Raw genomic sequence first — 18,801 nt, forward strand, 5'->3', positions numbered from 1 at the left:
ACCTCTGCTGCTGCTGCCGGGTGCCCCTGAGCTGGGCGAGGGAGAGGATGCTGGGCACAGCCGGGCAGGGATGCTCGGAGCCTCGGTGACCTTCCCTTTCCCCTCACCTGTGCACAGGTGGTCTGTCCGTGCTTGGAGGTTTTAGGAGCAAGATGATGATCTTGGTTGCTGCTTTTTTCCTTTCCCCCCCCCAGGTCTTTTAAATAAAAGAGACCCCACCTGAGGTGCGGGGAAAAGAGGGGTTGCTGCAGGAGGCCTGAGAGAGTTCTTGGCCACCCTGTCCCCACCGTCCCCTGCAGAATTCCAGGATGGTTTGGGCTTGAATGATCCTCAAAGCCCATCCAGTGCCACCCCTGCCATGGCAGGGACACCTCCCACTGTCCCAGGCTGCTCCAAGCCCTGTCCAGCCTGGCCTTGGGCACTGACAGGGATCCAGGGGCAGCCACAGCTGCTCTGGGCACCCTGTGCCAGGGCCTCAACACCCTCACAGCCAACAATTCCTGCCCAATCTCCCATCCAGCCCTGCCCTCTGGCACTGGGAGCCATTCCCTGTGCCCTGTCCCTCCAGCCCTTGTCCCCAGTCCCTCTGCAGCTCTCCTGGAGCCCCTCCAGGCCCTGCCAGGGGCTCGGAGCTCTCCCTGGAGCCTTCTCCTCTCCAGCTGAGCACCCCCAGCTCTCCCAGGCTGGCCCCAGAGCAGAGGGGCTCCAGCCCTTGCAGCAGCTCTGTGCCTCCTCTGCCCTGGCTCCCGCAGCTCCACGTGCTCCTGCTGTTGTCCCCCAGCTCTGCAGCTGGGGTCTCACCTGTGCAGGGCAGGATCCCCCCTCCCCTGCTGGCCCAGCCCAGCGTCACCAACACAGGGGGTCTCTGTGCCATGGGGGAAATTGTTCCTCCACGTCCTAAAGCAGCTTTGGGTCAATCCCCTCCTCTCCAACCTGCTCTGGTCCTCAAGGAAAACCTTCCCGTGCCTCCAAACCCCTCCTTTGGGGTGGGCTGTGGTGCTGTGGGTGCCCAAACCCAACCCAAGGCTCGAGGAACACAAGTGGGGGCAGAAGCTGTGCCCGGGATCGTAGCTACTCCTTTATTATAATTCATGCCGTTAGGTCGCTCCTCCTCAGAGTTAGTATGTTAAACATTGGTCAGTAGATATATATCGATATAAAAATGGTGAAAACACCCCCTCCCCTCACCCAGAAACGTCAGAACGGAGCAATGGCACCAGGAAGGAAGAGAGACGAGGTTTGCTGAGCACCAGAGAAGCTGCGATCGGCTGAGGAGCAGGCGGACACAACAACACAGCTGGGAGAGGAACACACGGGGGCTTTGCTCTGGGGGAAGGGGGCTGTCCCCTCCCTGCACCCTGGGGACGGCCCCAGGGCGACAAAACACGCCTTTGGACAAAGGTTTCCCATCGCTGGGACGCGGAAAGGCCTGAAAATAATCGTAACGATAACAATTACAACGCTAACAAAAGGCACATGCTTTGGAGAGTCGAAGTCGGGGCTCCCCCGCCGGCTGCCCGCGGGGGAACTGGCCCAGGTTTGGCCACGAGGTGACCTGGAGGAATGTCAAGCCTGCGCTTTTCCCATCGCTGGAGGCCTCCCGTGGGCAGAGGAGAGGGTGACACTGGCCACTCGTGGCCAGGCTGCTTTGGGAGGTGAAGCACCTTTGGGAGGCGAAGCACCTTTGGAAGTCAAGCACCTTTGGAAGTGAGGCGGCTGCGGAGGCTGAGGCGGTGTCTGGGCGGGGACGCTGCGGCGGTGGTCTGCGTCCTCCTCTGCCTCGCTCCCTGAGCCTGGCACAGCCCCACGGAGTGACTGCAACCCCGAGCACGCCTCTGCCCCCACCTCAGCTCCTGCTTCAAGGGGTAAAAACTGGTCCTGAAAGCGACAAGGACAGCAAGGGGAACGCCCCAACCCGAGCTGCGGGAGTTTGGAGAAGCCCCTGTCCCAGTTAAGCCGGTGTCACCCTCTGCTCACGGGGTCACCTGCTCCCTGTCCCCTGCTGCCAGTCCCGAGGTGACAGGGTGCAAACCAAGGAGGCAAAACCCCTGCTCCAGCCCCACTCCCCACAGCGGCTCCTCTTCATCCATCGCCCAGGAGCCACCAGCCGCGCTGCCCCCCCACCCCGAGGCACCTGGAGCCTCCTCCCCGTGTCCCCTGGGATCCCGGGGGAAGGACTCCAGCCCCGTGACGGTGCCCTGGGGACACGGAGCAGGATCGGGCAGGAGCTGGGCCAGCGGTGCCGCTCCCCTCAGTGGCCCCTGCGGGAGCCGGCTCCGCTACTAATAAATAACAACATCAGAATTTCAAGTAAAGTCCCTGCTCTGCCCAGCTCCCCCAGCGCTCATCCAGCTGGGGCTGCAGTGGTTTAACTGGGAACCTGCCACGGGGAAGCTCGGGGGCCCAGGGGCTCTGTGGGGGACGGGTTTGGGGGACGCCGGCTCCCGCTGGAAGCGTGACCGGAGCCTTTGGGAGCCGGGGGAGATTCCCAGGGCGGGCAGGGAGGGCCCGGCTCGGCAGCCCCCCGCCGCAGCTTTGGCCCTTCCAGTTTTGCCACGGGGGGTCCCGCTGTGTCCCGCTGTGTCCTAGTGCCCCTGGCAGGTTTTACAGCACATCTGTCGGAAGTAGGTCCGGCTGCAGAACTTGAACTTGAGGACGAGCGGGCAGTAGGCCACCTTGTTCACATCCTTGCACTCTGCAGGGGACACAGAGCGGGGGGAGCAGGGTCACAGGAGAGCCTGGGGGGCTTTGCCAGGGAGCTGAAAGATGCAGCCGTGGTGAGGAAGCTGCTGAGGACCTCACTAATTAAAAGCTCTCTCCGCCAAAGTGCAGCTCCTGAGTTCTTCAAGGTGTGGTTCCTTCATCTCTCGGGACACCAGGCTGATCTGGGAGCGCAGCCACAGAACGGCCACATTTTCAACAGAGTGATTTGGGACCTCAAAGCCCCTCCAGTGCCACCCCCTGCCATGGGCAGGGACCCCTCCCACTATCTTGGCTGCTCCATGCCCATGTCCAACCTGGCCTCGGACACTCCCAGGGACGGGGTCTGTGCTGGCTCCAGTGTCCCCAGCGGGACACGTGTCCCCTCCCCAGAGACCCCTCACCTTCAGGGTTGTCCGTGGGCCCCGATTCACACTTGGTCTCGCACTGCTGCATCCCGGGGGGCTGCAGGGCCTCCACGCAGTCCACGGACGGCTGCCCGGTGTGGGCCAGGCACTGGACGGATCTTCTCTGCTGCCCGAGGCCACACTGGGCAGAGCACTGTGGGGACAGCACAGAGGGAGCTGCTGCAGCCACCACGGCTTTGGGAACGTGACAGGAGTGGGCACAGATGGGGGTCAGGGGTGCAAAGGGTGCTGCAGGTGCTTGTTCCTTCCCTCCCCCGGTGGGAGTCCCTGGCACGGCCGAGTGCTGCGGCCCTGCATCCCAAAAAAGCTTGGTGTGATTCTCCAGGGCTCGGGGAGGATCCCTCACCCAGCCCTATATCCCTGGCCTTTCCCAGGCCTCCTGCACCCCGGTGTCACCCTGCAGCTCGAGGGGTGTTGGAGGGCAGGGAGGACTGTCAGGGTCCCACCGGGCTCTGGGGGGGATCAGCCCTGATGGGCAGTCGGGGCAGCCCCCAGCCCTGCTGACCCCCAGCCGCCCACGGGGACCCTCCAGTGACTTCCGTGGGGGCCTGGACACCGCCAGGCTCAGCTGAGCCTTGGGTCACCATCACAAACGAGCCAGAAAGGGGGCACAGAACGCTGCGGCGGGCTCCTGGTGCCGGCCAGCAAAAGCCTCGTGCGCCGCAGGATTTGAAGGGCTGGGGAGTTCCTCCTGCAGTACCCCCGTGGCGAGGGCTGTCCCTACCTCTCCCCACTTGCCGGTGACCCAGCGGGGCGGGGGGCAGCGCCGCAGGTTGCACCTCATGCTGGTGGGGGGCTTGGCGGCCTCGTGGCACTGGGAGGTGGGCAGGGTCACGCTGTGGTCGCCGCTCTTGCACAGGACGATGCGGTGGCGGAAGCCGGGCCCGCAGCTGGGGGTGCACTGCAGGGACAGGGGACACGCTCAGGGCAAGGGGGGGGACACAGGCGGCTCCTGCTCCCCCCCCGTGCTGCTCCCGCCTTTCCTGGCTCCTGAGCTACAGCATTCCCACACTGCTCTCCGTGGCCATCACCGGGATTGGCACTGGCCTCCTGCGGAGCAGCGCCCTTGGAGATGTGTGGGACGATGTCAATCAGAGAATCAGAATATCCCGACCTGGATCCCACAGGGATCATCATTCCAGCCCCTGTCCCTGCACAGACACCCCAACAATCCCACCCTGAGCAGCCCTGAGAGCGCTGTCCAAACGCTCCTGCAGCTCTGGCAGCCTCGGGGCTGGGACCATTCCCTGGGGAGCCTGGGCAGTGCCCAGCACCCTCGGGGGAAAGAACCTTTCCCTGAGCTCCATCCCAAGGCCTGGCACAGCTCCAGCCCTTGCTGGGCTCCTGTCCCTGTCCCAGAGCAGAGCTCAGCCCCCGAGGAGCCTCCCCTCAGTCTCCTCTGCTCCGGCTGAACGAGCCAAGTGCCCTAAGCCCCTCCTCAGACCCTTCCCCAGCTCCGTGTCCCTCCTTTGGCACTCACCTCTGACCAGTCCAGGGCCACCCACTCTGGAGGACACGTTTGGTTGTTGCAGGGCTCCAGCATCTTTGGCCGTGGCTGGGAGCAGGAGGCATCATCCAGGGTTTTCTCCTCGTTGGCAGAGATCTTCCTCTTGCAGAAGACGCTGCGGGTCCGGACGCCCTCGTTGCAGCTCCGGCTGCACTCGGACCAGTTCCCAATGGCCCAGCTGGAGATGGGTCAACAGCAGAGCTTGGAGGGGCACGCTGGGCTGGGCTTGTCCCCACGCTCCTGCACACAGCCCTGGCCCTTCTCCAGCCACAGCCTCCCAGGCAGCTCTGGCTGAACCACAGAATTCCTGCACACCTGCCCTTCCCCTTCAGGAGAGGAGCTGGGACAATTCCTGAGGGACTCACTGAAAATCTGGGACACAGAGGAGAACACTCCCTCCCCATTCCCCAGCAGAGCTGCCCCAGCGTCGCCGGTGGGGGCTGTGACTGGGGAGTGGCAGCCAGGGGGGAATTTCGGTCTCTTCCAGCCTGGATTTCCCCTGGCTCCCTGCCCAGGTACTCACGCCGGGGGACAGGGCTCGGTGTTGCAGCTCCTCTGCCGCTCGGGCACTTTGGTGTCAGCGCTGCAGAAGTGGTTGGGGACGGTTGAGCCATCGGAGAGCTTCCTGCACACCACAGACTGGATCTGGCTGCCTGCCCAGGGAAAAGAGGGAAGGGGGAAAGGGAGGAGGAGGCCGAGGCTGGAGCAGAGCCAGGCTGCGGGTGCCAACCCCACAGCTCTGCTCCCACGCGGTGAGGTGACACAGCGGCCACTTGTCCCTTGTCACAGCCTGAACTTTGTCCTCCACTCATAACCAAGGGCTGCTCTGACATCTCCAGAAAACATGGGTGGTGTGGAATCAGGGTGCCTGGATGTGGCACTCTGGGTGACAAGGCGGGGATCGGGCACACACTGGCCTCAGTGGCGCTGGAGGGTTTTCCAGCCTCGATGACTGTGGGATTCTAGAGCTCATTAGCCAGGGGACCTCCTGCTCAAATGAGCCTGTTCTAACCCCACTTGGGGAATAACAGGAATGAGGAAGGACAACACTTGATCAATGTCTGGTGTGGAAGAGAAGCCTTGAGTTTCAAACAGGGAACATTACTGAGCCATTCTCTTCCGAATGCCAGCCCAGCCCCTCCCAGCCAGGCTCTCCAGAGTCCTGAGACACGGCCCAAACCCGTGGGTCAACCCCCATGGGAGCCAGCCCAAGGATTCGGGGCAGCACCAGGTGTGTTTCAGTTCACAGACTGAGATCTGAGGCCACCGGGGTTGTTGTGATCGGCCAAGCTGTCCTTGCTCCACCCCTGAAGTGTCCAAGGCCAGGCTGGACAGGGCTGGGAGCACCCAGGGACAGTGGGAGGTGTCCCTGCCATGGCAGGGGTGGCACTGGATGGGCTTTGAGGACCCTGCCAACCTAAAGGCATTCCATAATCACTGTACTGCACAAATCAATGGGTTTAAAAAGGGGTGGAGATGGACAGGACACAGGGAATGATTCCCAGTGCCAGAGGGCAGGGCTGGATAGGAGATTGGGCAGGAATTGTTGGCTGTGAGGGTGTTGAGGCCCTGGCACAGGGTGCCCAGAGCGGCTGTGGCTGCCCCTGGATCCCTGGCAGTGCCCAAGGCCAGGCTGGACAGGGCTTGGAGCAGCCTGGGACAGTGGAAGGTGTCCCTGCCATGGCAAGGGGTGGAAAAATTGGATCTTCAAGGTCCTTCCACCCATACCTGTGTCCCAGATGAAGATGGCACCTGGGTTCTTTGCCCTGGCACTGCCTGACACAACTCACACAGCTCACACGGCTGGGGCCGTGTAGAGACCCCAGAGCTCCTCAGAGCCCACCAGAGGCCCAGACACAGCACAGGGGGGGTCCCACATGTCCCCCCAAAGCAGCCCAGCATCCAAGCTCACCCCCTGCACACAGCACGGAGCACTTGGTCCATGGGGTGTAGTGCCAGGAGTACTGGCTGGAGCCGTCCCTGCCCACGGGAGCGTTGAACTTGTAGCAGATCCCCTGCGGCTCCGTCCGCACCAGCACCTGCGGGAAAGGCACCCAAGGGACATCAGTGCCACCTCAGTGACCACCTGGGTGGCATCACACAGCCCCTCTAAGGTCCAGGGCTGCTGGAATCTTCCCCTGTGCCCTTTCCAGCCCGTCTCAGAACTGGCAGGGCAGACACCAGGGGTGACAGCAGTGTTCGAGAATGAGCTCCCAGGCACTTAAGGGGGGGAATCATCCCGAAACCTGACGGATTAGGGTGGGAGACCTGGGAATTAGGGAGGGAGACCTGGGAATTAGGGAGGGAGATCTGGGAGTGGCCAGTGGATAAAGCACTGGCCTCCCAAGGCAGGGATCCTGGGCTCCTGTCCCTCCTGGGTGACACTCGGTGTCATGCTCTGGCTGACAAATTGGTGTCAGGGCACGGCTTGGACTCGATGCTCTCAAAGGACTTTTCCCACCTAATTAATTCTGTGATTGTGTGAATTCAGCCCAATTTACCTCTGCTCCCTGTGTCCCTTTACTCCCGACAGCCCCACGGGGGCTGAACATCTCCAATCCCCACGCAGCCACGGTGTTCCCAGCCCAAGCAGGGCCGCACCGGGAGGGGTGGGAAGTTACCAACCATGACAAAGAGGGTGATGTTGGTGGGTCCCAAAGCCTCCAGGGACTCGGGCTCCTCAGGGGACCTCCTGTAGTGGAAGGTGGTGCCGGCGATGTCGAAGCGCCGGGGGGGATCGATGGAGAGCTTCCCGTTGATGAAATATTCACCGCTCTCCCCTCGCAGCGCTGCCAGGACAGGGGAGGGAGCTCAGTACCAAGGCTGACTTCAGCCAGGTGCTGATCACCTGCCGGGCTCAGAGCATTGCCAGGGCAGAGGGGAAATGGCACAGGGAGGGCACAGCCGGGGGCTGGCTCAGGGTCACACTGAGCCACCAGCAGGGTGGCACAAATGTCCCCCTCGGCCTGCCCAGGCCTGTGGCACAAATGTCCCCCTCGGCCTGCCCAGTGCCTGGGCACAGCTGGGCTGGGGACGAGCTGCGGCCACAAAGCCAGGCTCAAACCCGGCTGTGCAAACTGGGCTGGGGCTGCTGGAGCTGCTGGGGCTGCTGGAGCTGCTGGGGCTGCTGGGGCTGCTGGAGCTCCTGGGGCTGCTGGAGCTGCTGGGGCTCCTGGAGCTGCTGGAGCTGCTGGGGCTGCTGGAGCTGCTGGGGCTGCTGGAGTTCCTGGGGCTGCTGGAGCTGCTGGGGCTGCTGGGGCTGCTGGGGCTGCTGGGGCTCCTGGAGCTGCTGGAGCTGCTGGGGCTCCTGGAGCTGCTGGGGCTCCTGGAGCTGCTGGGGCTCCTGGAGCTGCTGGAGCTGCTGGAGCTGCTGGGGCTGCTGGGGCTGCTGGGGCTGCTGGGGCTCCTGGAGCTGCTGGAGCTGCTGGAGCTGCTGGAGCTCCTGGGGCTGCTGGAGCTGCTGGGGCTCCTGGAGCTGCTGGAGCTGCTGGAGCTGCTGGGGCTGCTGGGGCTGCTGGGGCTGCTGGGGCTCCTGGAGCTGCTGGAGCTGCTGGAGCTGCTGGAGCTCCTGGGGCTGCTGGGGCTGCTGGAGCTGCTGGGGCTCCTGGAGCTGCTGGAGCTGCTGGAAGCTGCTGGAGCTCCTGGGGCTGCTGGAGCTCCTGGGGCTGCTGGAGCTGCTGGAGCTCCTGGGGCTGCTGGGGCTGCTGGAGCTCCTGGAGCTGCTGGAGCTCCTGGAGCTGCTGCGGCCGGGGGCCGGGCTGTGGTTGCCCGGGAGAGTCGCTAGAGGGGGATCGGACCGCTCGCTCCTTCCCCTCCGCCCCGCTCACCGACGCTGCGGCAGCGGCTCCGGCCCCCGGCCCCGCCGAGCCCAGCGAGGATCCCTGCGCTGGTGGGGCTGGGGGATGCTCCCTCCGTCTGGGGTGCCGGGAGAGAGCCCCAGAGTGGCACAGCCTGGGGTCTGCTCAGAGCGCAGAAATGCAGCTACGAGGAGTCCCCAGGCACTGGGCAGAGAGGGGTGGGGGCACCTCATCCCAAAGCGAGCTGCACGGGAGGGATGCTGCCAGGAGAATCCTGCAGGCAGCCGGCAGCGAGCCAGGGTGAGCACCCTGCCCTGCCCTGCATCGCTCGGAGGACAGGGAGGAGAAAGGGGAAAGAAAATCCTCGTTGTGAAAGTGGCACTGAGCAAGGCTGGAAAACCAAGCCCGAGGGAAATGTGAGCGTTTTTAATCCCCAGGACGGCTGAGGGAGGATGCCAGGGAGGCACAGGCAGTGCCAGGATGGGCGGGATGTGGGGTTTGCTCGGGGCTGTGATGCTAACACGGGACAGGGACACTGGAGCACACACAGCCCACGCTGGCCTGGGTCACACTGCCCTGCTGCCTTCCCCTGCCCCCAAATCCCAGCCTGGGACCCCCCCACCATTCCCAGCTGCAGCGGGAAGTTCTCCTTGCCAGGCCTTTCCCAGAGCCCGTTAATGCCAGGGAAATGGCAGGGCCTGGCTGGGATTTCAGCGTCCCCAGCCCCGTCTCACCCAGGTAGTTGATGGAGAGGTTCAGCTCCCGGATGTCGATGTGGACGGAACCCTTGGGGATCTGGATCACCTCCTCGTAACCTGTGGGACACCCAGGGGCTGCTGAGGGCCACGTTCAGCCTCCAGTCCCAGAGCCTGGGCTGGATGGGAGGGTGAGCCAACCCCTTATCCATGGGGAAACGATGGAAAAAGCATTTTGGGCAGCAAAATGGGAGCGGGTTTGCACTGTGTGCTCTCGTGATGGGATTGGCTGTACTGGGAATGTGCTCTGGAGCTGGGATTGACCCTGGCTCAAGGAGAGCAGACCTGGCTCAGCGTGCTGGGGAGCAGGGAAGGAGCTCAGAGCCCTGTGTCAGAGATTTGGGCACCACTGGAGGCCGGGGCACGGCTTGGCTGCTGGGCAGGAGGGATTTGCTGCCTCCTGGCCTGGTCCTACCCCTCAGGATGCTGCTCTGGGATCTGTCCCTGCCCGTCCCCGGGGCCGGGTGAGGTCGAGGAGGGTCCTGAGGGTGAGCAGGCCGTTTGTTCCCTACCTCCCTCGGGCAGGGAGTGGTTGAAGACGCCCTCGATGGTCTCGCAGGAGCTGCCGTCTCCCCCGCACACCCGGCACTTGTCCTCCTTGGAGTCGGAGCCCAGCACCCGGTCACAGCCCACGTGCTGCGGGAAGGAGCAGCGGGAATGAGCCAGCCTGGAGGGTCCTGCCCTGCCCACACCTGCCCTGCAGAGCCCTCACTGCCCGCCCTGGGCACCTCTGCCGCCCCAGGAGTGTCTCTGCGGGGCTGGGAGGGCGCGGGCGGCGATGCTGGGATGAAGCGGAGGTTGGGATGTGGAGCCCAAGGGACGCCCTGTCCCCGCAGCTCACGCGTCCTCGTGGCCTCTGTCCCTGTGCCACCGCCCGCGGGGTGGCACAAGGGTCACCGGCACGGCTGTGGCTCCCTCGGGTGCAATCCCCCTTTGCTCCACAGGGTTCAGCCCCATGGAGACAAAAAGATCCCAGAGGTACAGGAAGGGAGACAGACAGACACACAGTCTGTCTGTCTGCCTGCCTGCGGGGGGATGTTGGCCTCTCCCATTGATAATTAACTTCTACAGATCCCACTGCAAGGGAAAGATCAAAGGGCCTGGGGCTGCACAGGCTGGGAGTGCAGAGATCCACAGGCAGGGAGTGTCTGGAGAGCGGATGGGCACAAGCTCAGGGTGGGAATGCTCCTGCTCCCACTGGGTGTCCAGGCAGAGAAATCATGGAATTACTGGATGGTTTGGGTTGGAAGGGACCTTAAAGATCCTCTCATTCCCACTCCTGCCGTGGCAGGGACACCTCCCACTGTCCCAGGCTGCTCCCAGCCCTGTCCAGCCTGGCCTTGGGCACTGCCAGGGATCCAGGGGCAGCCACAGCTGCTCTGGGCACCCTGTGCCAGGGCCTCAACACCCTCACAGCCAACAATTCCTGCCCAATCTCCCATCCAGCCCTGCCCTCTGGCACTGGGAGCCATTCCCTGTGTCCTGTCCCTCCAGCCCTTGTCCCCAGTCCCTCTGCAGCTCTCCTGGAGCCCCTTCAGGCCCTGCCAGGGGCTCGGAGCTCTCCCTGGAGCCTTCTCCTCTCCAGCTGAGCACCCCCAGCTCCCTTAACCCTCCACCCACCCCACAGCTGGGTGAGCAGTTTGAGGGCAGCTCTCTCCTGCCCGGGGCTCTGTCCCTGTCCCTCCTGGGGCTGTGTCCCTGTCCCCCTCCCCAGGGCTCTGTCCCTGTCCCTCCTGGGGCTGTGACCCTGTCCCCCTCCCCAGGGCTCTGTCCCTGTCCCCCTGCCCCTCCCGAGGCTGTCCCACCTTGCACTCCCCGTTGACACAGATGTCGTTGGAGTCCTGCCTGCACGGGGTCCCGTCCACCACGGCCGCCGCCCGCTCCGTGTAGAAGTTGAAGCCCTCGGCCAGGCAGTTGAGGGAACAGGCTTTGACACCCCCTGGGGAAGGAGCCAAGCAGAGAAAAGATGTGGAAAACCGTGAGGGTGCCCCTTGGAGGAGGCAGGAGACACCAACCCCTGGGGGACACTGTCCTGGGAACGTGGGCTGGATGTGCCGGGGAAGGAAACAAAGGGATTTGTTCTTATCTGGGTCACTCCTGGCACTTTACAAGTTGTAAAACCCTTCTGCCCACGTTACCAACAGGGAAACTGAGGCAGCAGCTCCTGAGCCACCATTCCAAGGCTTTTTTTCGGCTGCCAGAGCAGAACAACTGAGTTACTGGGCCAGAGAACCCATTCCTTCCTGCCCGAGGCTGCTGATACCCAATCCTTCCCAGCCGTGTGAGGATGAAGGGGAAGGATCTTCAAGTTACAGCTGAAATTTCTGTATTTTCTGTATTTCCCACCAACCTTTGCCAAAGCATCACCCCAGGAGCAGCGCCTGGCTATCCGGATAAAGCTCCTGGGAGCAGGATGTGTGTCCAGCAGAGCATTCCCCGGCTCCTGCCGTGGGATTTTATCAAATCCTGGTGTGGCTTGTGGCGTTTGCTGCCTTCACTGAGCATCCCAGGAGAGCCAGCAGGGCCCAGGCAGAGGTGCCTGGGCTGTGGCAGTTCCCTCCTGGAGGCAGCAGCCCCTGATCCCCGTGCCAGAGCTGGGAAGCACCTTGGATGGGAGGAAGGGGAATGTGCAAAGCTTGGAACTCAACAGGAACATCAAAGGGGCAGAGGGAGGGGAGCGGGGCCCAGCTGTGCCTGGGAGAGCAGCTGGGGGGAAGAGAGAGCAAAGCTGGGAGAGGGAGGAGCAGGAGGAGACGCGAGAGGGGAATTCAGCAGCTTGGAGGCATTTTCTGGAGCAGGATGCCTGGGCAAGCCCCTGGAGAAGCTCTGGGAAGCAGCTGCTGAGCAGGGTGAGCTGGGGCTGCCCCTGCGCTCCAGGACTCCGGTCCCGTGGTCACGCTGCTCCGTGTGGGACGCTGCCTCAGCTTTTATATTTTTCATTCATCTGCAGCCCTGCAGTTCTTTAGGGTCTAACTGTAAACTCCACACGTGGTGTGAGCCGCTGCTTCCCCAGTTTGGACAGACACAATTCCTCTCCAGGCCTGGGAATCCAGGACACCTCACTGCCTCAGACCCCAGAGGTGGAAACAAAAGTGAGTTGAGGGGAAGAGGAGCAAATCTGGGGTAAATGACTTCATTACCTGAAGCTGTAATTGGAAGATTAACCCCAATATGCAAATGGAGCAGACTTATCAAAGTGTGAAAACCTGTGACCACTGTGAATTTTTGGGTGCAGCCCCTGGGGGGCTTCGACTGCCCCAAATGTACCTGAAGGCCCTTCAATAAACAGAACCTCTTTTTATTCCCTTCATTTTGCCCGGCCTCTGTTTTTAGGCAGCCCCAAAAGGCGTCAGGGATGAATCCCTGCTGGCTCTCCTCACCGCTCGCTCGGGAAAGGATTTCACATGGGCATTGGGACAATTTCCAGGCCGGATTTGCCCTTGGCAGCCAGGTCACCGTGCCACCCTCCAGAGGAAAGGAGGCTGGAACCACTGCCCAGCATCTGCTGGGAACTGGAGCGTCCCTGGCACTCATCCGGCCAAGGGGAGCCCTGGGCATCGCTTGTCCTTGTTCAGGTGGCGGCAGTGACAGCTGTGTCCCCATGACAGCAGCACTGGGCACGGCAGCATCCTCTGAGACAGCACAAGGCGCCTTGGAACTCCTGGAGATGGGAGGAGAGCGACTTCCACAGGACCAGTGGGACCGCTGAGCTGACCCAGGGAATGTTGCTAAACACAATGATGGAATCCCAGAATATTCTGAGTTTGGAGAGACCCACAGGATCATCATTCCAGCCCCTGTCCCTGCACAGACACCCCAACAATCCCACCCTGAGCACCCCTGAGAGCGCTGTCCAAACGCTCCTGCAGCTCTGGCAGCCTCGGGGCTGGGACCATTCCCTGGGGAGCCTGGGCAGTGCCCAGCACCCTCGGGGGGAAGAACCTTTCCCTGAGCTCCATCCCAAGGCCTGGCACAGCTCCAGCCCTTGCTGGGCTCCTGTCCCTGTCCCAGAGGGGTGAAAGCCCCAGCCAGGCACCATCCTGCAGATTGTCACCCCCTCCCTTCACCTGGGGTCTGCCCTGGTTCCTCCTTTGCATGTTTTAACAGAGCCATTAAAGCAGAATATTTTCCGCCGGCTGCTGCCTCCGAGGATGTTTTGTTCCTCCTGCCTGCCCCCTCCCATGGAGGAATTAAGCCTTATTACAATTTCTGACGAGCGATCTCCTGTTTCCCGGAAGCTCCCGCTCCTCCCATCGCTCTCCCTGAACTCCCGCATCGCCCCAAAGAGTGAAACGGAGAGCGCAGCGAACAAAGCAAAGTAAACAAACAATTAAAGCCTCGTTCCACGAGGAATCTGCGGACTGCTGAGCTCAGCGCTCCTCTCCGGGGCTCTGGGATCGCTGGAAATCAGCCCCGCACACATCCCGAGCTCAGGGAGCCGCTGTGGAGCTCCGTCCCTTCCCAGATCCCCGCATTGGTGCTCCTCTCCTCCAAGCTTGCGGGGCACTCCTTGCCTGCAGGGTGGGGGTGCTCCGTGCCCCTCCCAAGGATATTTCCTGAAGGAATGTGGAGTGAGGCACCCCCGAAGCCCCCCACCCTCGTGGGAAGCCCGGGGAAGGGGCTCAGCAGAGGGCCAGGGTGGTGAAGGGGCTCCCAAAGTGCCCAAAACCAAGCTGAGGAGCAGATTCCCTCCTCATCCTCAGATTCCCCCCTCATCCTCAGATTCCCTCCTCATCCTGCCGGGATGGGGCTGCCACCAAAGAGGGATCCTGGGGTGCTGCTGGTGCCAGGGGAGGGAGGGAGTGGGCACGCTGGAAGGGCTCAGGAGGTGAGGAGCAGCCCCCACTGCCACCCCAGTGTCTGGTGGCACGGGGGGGACGCGGGGAGCAGAACATCCGTGGCCAGGGCAGGACAGGAGGGGGCTGATCCCTGGGATCTGTGACACGGGGAAGGTGGAGGTGCGAGGGATGTCCCCACCTCCCCCAGGATGTGCCTCTGACACCCAAATGCCACCAAGGATCACAAAACGCCCCGGGCATGCGAGGATGGAGGTTCTGGTACTGCTGAAATCACGGAGTCACTGAGGGGGTTTGGTTGGGAGGGTCCTCAAAGCCCATCCAGTGCCACCCCTGCCATGGCAGGGACACCTCCCACTGTCCCAGGCTGCTCCAATTCCCAATGTCCAGCCTGGCCTTGGGCACTGCCAGGGATCCAGGGGCAGCCACAGCTGCTCTGGGCACCCTGTGCCAGGGCCTCAACACCCTCACAGCCAACAATTCCTGCCCAATCTCCCATCCAGCCCTGCCCTCTGGCACTGGGAGCCATTCCCTATGTCCTGGCACTCCAGGCCTTGCTAAAATTCTCTGCCTTTCTTTCCAGTCCCCTTTAGGTACTGGACACAAACCAGTTCTGAGACAGAGCCCAGACTGGTGCAAAGAACCTCCTTGTCCTTCCCTGCTCCATGCTCTCTCCCTGGCCCAGGGACACCCTTTGACACTGAATAAACAAAATAAAAGTTCTCCTCGTGCCCACTGCCCACAGCACAGGTGGGGAGAGGAGATGAACTCTGAGACCCCTTCAGAACACGGCGCTGTCAGCGCTCCCAGCCTCCTGCCAGGAGAGAGGTTTCATCACTTATTTTATGGCAGAGAAAGCTGAAGCAGAGAGAGAGAGAGAGAGGAAGGGGCTCTTTATGGAAGCCAAAAATCCATATCAGGGTCAGGTGACACCTCAGGGGTGATGTCCAGCTGGGCAGCCAAGCCCTGGGCCATGCCTGGGGAGGAGAGAGGGGTCTGAGCAAGGGCAGCTCCAGCCTGCAGGGTTGTCTTCCACCTTGGCACACACTGGGGTCTTGGGGTGACTTTACAGCCTCACGATTTTATTACATTTTTATTGATCCATCCCCTGCAGCCTCAGCACAGCTGCTCCAGCTGCAGGAGCCCCGCTGGGAGCTGGGCTTGTTTACACAGCTGGGAAGGATTTCCCCAGTCCAGTTCATTACCTCCACGGAGGAGACGAGCTGTTCCTCCTCATTATTGAGAGATTTCTGCCGCAGAGCCTCCTCCTGCCCCCTCTCCTCACCAGGCCCTTCTGCAGGACCCAGGGCTGACCTCGGGAAGAGGGAAGCGCTGCTCTTTGAGGGATCCCCTGGCTGCCACCCCTTCTCCTGCTCAGGATGCTCTCCCTGCCCGCTCTGTCTCCTCCCCACCGTGCACCAGACACTCCCTTCCCTTGTCCACCCTCCTCTGTGCACCTCAGCAGCTGAGGATCCAGCCTGGAAATCAGCTTTTCCTGGAGGACAGCACAGCTCCCGGGCTGCTGGGACTGGCTGTGGCAGAGCAGTGAAGGTTGCACAGGGGGAGGTGGCCCAGGAGGCACAGCAGGTTCCTGGAGGGATGGACTGTCACTGTCACTGTCACTGTCACTGTCACCTGAGGGCAGGCAGCACATCCCAGCAGCACTGAGAGGGCAACCAGAGCTGTGGAAATCCTGACCAGATGTTCCCAGACCCCATGGACCACAAGACCCATCCCTGCAGAGCGTGCGGGAGAGCAAACCTGTCTCGGGTTCAGTGCAAGACGTGTTCTATTCCCATCTGTTGAAATCGGCTGAAGAGGTGTTTTTCTCTATCTCATAATTCAGGGGGGACAGGACGGGTGCCTTCTGTTCACGGGCAGCTGTTAAACCAGCTGGGGCAGTGTTCTCACCCCTTCCAGGCCCCTCCTCCCTGCAGGGACATCTGCTGTTCATGGGCCATCGAGGCTCACTGCATGGCTGAGACAATTCCAGCATCCACCGGGAGATGTTCCACCCAGGGGAGGAGCCCAGCATTCCCAGCTGGATAAAACCTGGCATTGGGAACAGCAGCACAGCCTGTGTGCACTGGATTGCCAGAGGAACACCGGACCCATCTCAGCACCACGGGACCTTCAGAGGAAAACTGCACCCTGCTCCAGGTACAGGATCATCTCTGCTCCAACAGAACCACATCTGTCACTGCAGGAGGACAGGACTGGACTGCTCCCAGCACCCCGACCAACAGGGTGTCAGGTCATGTTCTGACTCTGGCAGTGTTTTTCTTTCTTTGTTCGTTTGCTTGTCTTTTGTTTTTTTATTTGTTTTTGTTTTTTTTTGTACTACTGCATTTTCAATATTCCTAGTAAAGGACTGTTATTCCTATTCCCATATCTTTGCCCGAAAGCCTCCTAATTTCAAAATTGTAATATTTCAGAGGGAGGGGGTTTGCATTCCCCATTCCGAGGGAAGCTCTGGCTTTTCACCTGACTTTCCAAACCAAGACAAAACCCGGGCAGCCCCGGCCCAGCCTCACCTCCCCGGTAGGTTTTCCAGGTGTAGTACTTCCCTCGGAAGGGAACGTTGTCGAACTCGGCGCACTGCAGCTCTCGGAAGTCCTGCGAGCCCGGCGGGCAGTCCTGTGGGCACACGGCCACTGGTCACGGTGGGGGGCAGCTGCCAGGAGGGCAGGAGCTGCTCCAGGCACTGCCACCAGCCCTCGAAGACAGGGACACCGGCCCTGGCAATGAGCCACTGCCACCAGCCCTCGAGGACAGGGACACCGGCCCTGACACTGCTACACGGTGTCAGGACAGTCCCTCCTGCAAAGCCAGACACGATTTGAACACCAAGAGCACGAGGAGGGGCTCCAGGAGCTCTGAGTGATATGTGACTCCTGGGAGCAATTCCTCAAAACCAAGGGCAAAGCCCAGGGAAGGAACAGGACCCATCTGCTTCCCTCACCAGCAGCCCGTGGGTGTTAAAGCTACAATTCTCCGGGCCCCAAGCGTCACTGAGCTTCCCCTCACCACAGATGTGTCTGTAAATCTTTGAGGTTTCAGCCTCAGCCCCGGGAAGCAGAGTCTGACCCAGCCTCTCGTGCAGGTGCAGCCTGGGAGAGGCAGCGCTGTCCTGGCAGAGCTGGAATCCTCTGTCTCCCCTCCTTTCCCTCCTTATCTTTGGGCCCCTCTGGATCCCCAAGCCCTGCAGATCCCTGCAGCCCACCCAGCCCTGGAGCCGGCTCCCACACCTGCCCGGTCCTGCTGGAATTCCCCATTGTGGGATTGCTGCCGGCACGCCCCGCTCAGCATCATCATCCTCCTCCTCCTCCCACGGCTGCACAGAGCACCCCGCACCTGTGTGGAGAGAGCTCATCCCAGCTGGAGAGGGCTCATCCCAGTTGGAGAGGGCTCATCCCAGTTGGAGAGGGTTCATCCCTGTTGGAGAGGGCTCATCCCACTTGGAGAGGGCTCATTCAACCCAGAGAGGGCTCAGCCCAACCCGGACAGGGCTCAGCCCAACCAGGGAAGGCTCATCCCACTTGGAGAGGACTCGTCTCCCCTGGACAGAGCTCATCCCATCTGGACAGAGCTCATTCTAATCTGGACAGGGACCATTCCACCCAAACAGGGCTGATCCCAATGGGACAGGGCTGATCCCAATCCAGACAGGGCTGATCCCACCTGGACAGGGCAGATCCCATTCCAGACAGGGCTGATCCCACCTGGACAGGGCAGATCCCACTCCAAACAGGGCTGATCCCACTGAGACAGGGCTGAGCCCACCTGGACAGGGCAGATCCCATCCCAAACAAGGCTGATCCCATTCCAAACAAGGCTGATCCCATTCCAAACAGGGCTGATCCCATTCCAAACAGGGCTGATCCCATTCCAAACAGGGCTGATCCCCCTGGACAGGGCTGATCCCATTCCAAACAGGGCTGGTCCCACCTGGACAGGGCTGATCCCATCCCGGACAGGGCTGATCCCACCTGGACAGGTCTGATCCCATCTGGACAGGGCTGATCCCATCTGGACAGGGCTGAGCCCACCTGGACAGGTCTGATCCCATCTGGACAGGGCTGATCCCATCTGGACAGGGCTGATCCCACCTGGACAGGTCTGATCCCATCTGGACAGGGCTGATCCCATCTGGACAGGGCTGATCCCACCTGGACAGGGCTGATCTCATCCCAAACAAGGCTGATCCCATTCCAAACAGGGCTGATTCCCCCTGGACAGGGCTGATCCCATCTGGACAGGGCAGATCCATTCCAAACAGGGCTGATCCCATCCCGGACAGGGCTGATCCCATCCCGGACAGGGCTGATTCCCCCTGGACAGGGCAGATCCATTCCAAACAGGGCTGATCCCACCTGGACAGGGCTGATTCCCCCTGGACAGGGCAGATCCATTCCAAACAGGGCTGATCCCATCCCGGACAGGGCTGATTCCCCCTGGACAGGGCTGATTCCCCCTGGACAGGGCTGTTCCCACCCCAGACAGGGCAGATCCCCCTCCTGCACCCTCCCTCCCCTGCCATCCCCGCTGCCGGGCCCGGCCCCACTCACGTCGGTGTTGCAGGAGCGGTAGCGCTTCCTCTCCCCCAGGCAGTACTTCCCTCCGATCGTGGGCCTGCCAAAGAGGGAAGGAGATGTTGAACAGCTCCTGGCACCGCTTGGGCCAGGTTTTTGCCCCGAGGAGCTTGTGCTGGCTGCTCCAGGGGGCTTTTCCCAACCCTGCTGTGCCACAAGGACCGATCCTGCCTGGACAGGGCTGGAGCACAGCCCCTACAATCTCCCCCCGAGTGCACAGAGGGTT

The 18,801-nt window shown here is 61.9% G+C and overlaps 1 protein-coding gene across 1 annotated transcript in view; it reads right to left on the reverse strand.

Annotated features, from left to right (window-relative positions):
• Positions 1-1,065: 1,065 nt before the first annotated feature.
• The window catches only part of LOC120763315 (A disintegrin and metalloproteinase with thrombospondin motifs 10), a 77,592-nt gene continuing 59,856 nt past the window's right edge, over positions 1,066-18,801 (reverse strand). The window contains exons 2-13 of the mRNA XM_040086494.1: positions 18,552-18,657; positions 16,518-16,620; positions 10,993-11,126; positions 9,700-9,823; positions 9,167-9,247; positions 7,261-7,424; positions 6,548-6,674; positions 5,159-5,288; positions 4,609-4,813; positions 3,853-4,029; positions 3,105-3,261; positions 1,066-2,695 (exon numbers count right to left, since the gene is read on the reverse strand). Of these exons, the coding sequence (XP_039942428.1) occupies positions 2,586-2,695; positions 3,105-3,261; positions 3,853-4,029; positions 4,609-4,813; positions 5,159-5,288; positions 6,548-6,674; positions 7,261-7,424; positions 9,167-9,247; positions 9,700-9,823; positions 10,993-11,126; positions 16,518-16,620; positions 18,552-18,657 (1,618 nt within the window). The 3' untranslated portion in view covers positions 1,066-2,585. The remainder of the gene's footprint in view (positions 2,696-3,104; positions 3,262-3,852; positions 4,030-4,608; positions 4,814-5,158; positions 5,289-6,547; positions 6,675-7,260; positions 7,425-9,166; positions 9,248-9,699; positions 9,824-10,992; positions 11,127-16,517; positions 16,621-18,551; positions 18,658-18,801) is intronic.

This window comes from Hirundo rustica, chromosome 26 (assembly GCF_015227805.2).
Source record: "Hirundo rustica isolate bHirRus1 chromosome 26, bHirRus1.pri.v3, whole genome shotgun sequence".
NCBI classification, from domain to species: Eukaryota; Metazoa; Chordata; class Aves; order Passeriformes; family Hirundinidae; genus Hirundo; species Hirundo rustica.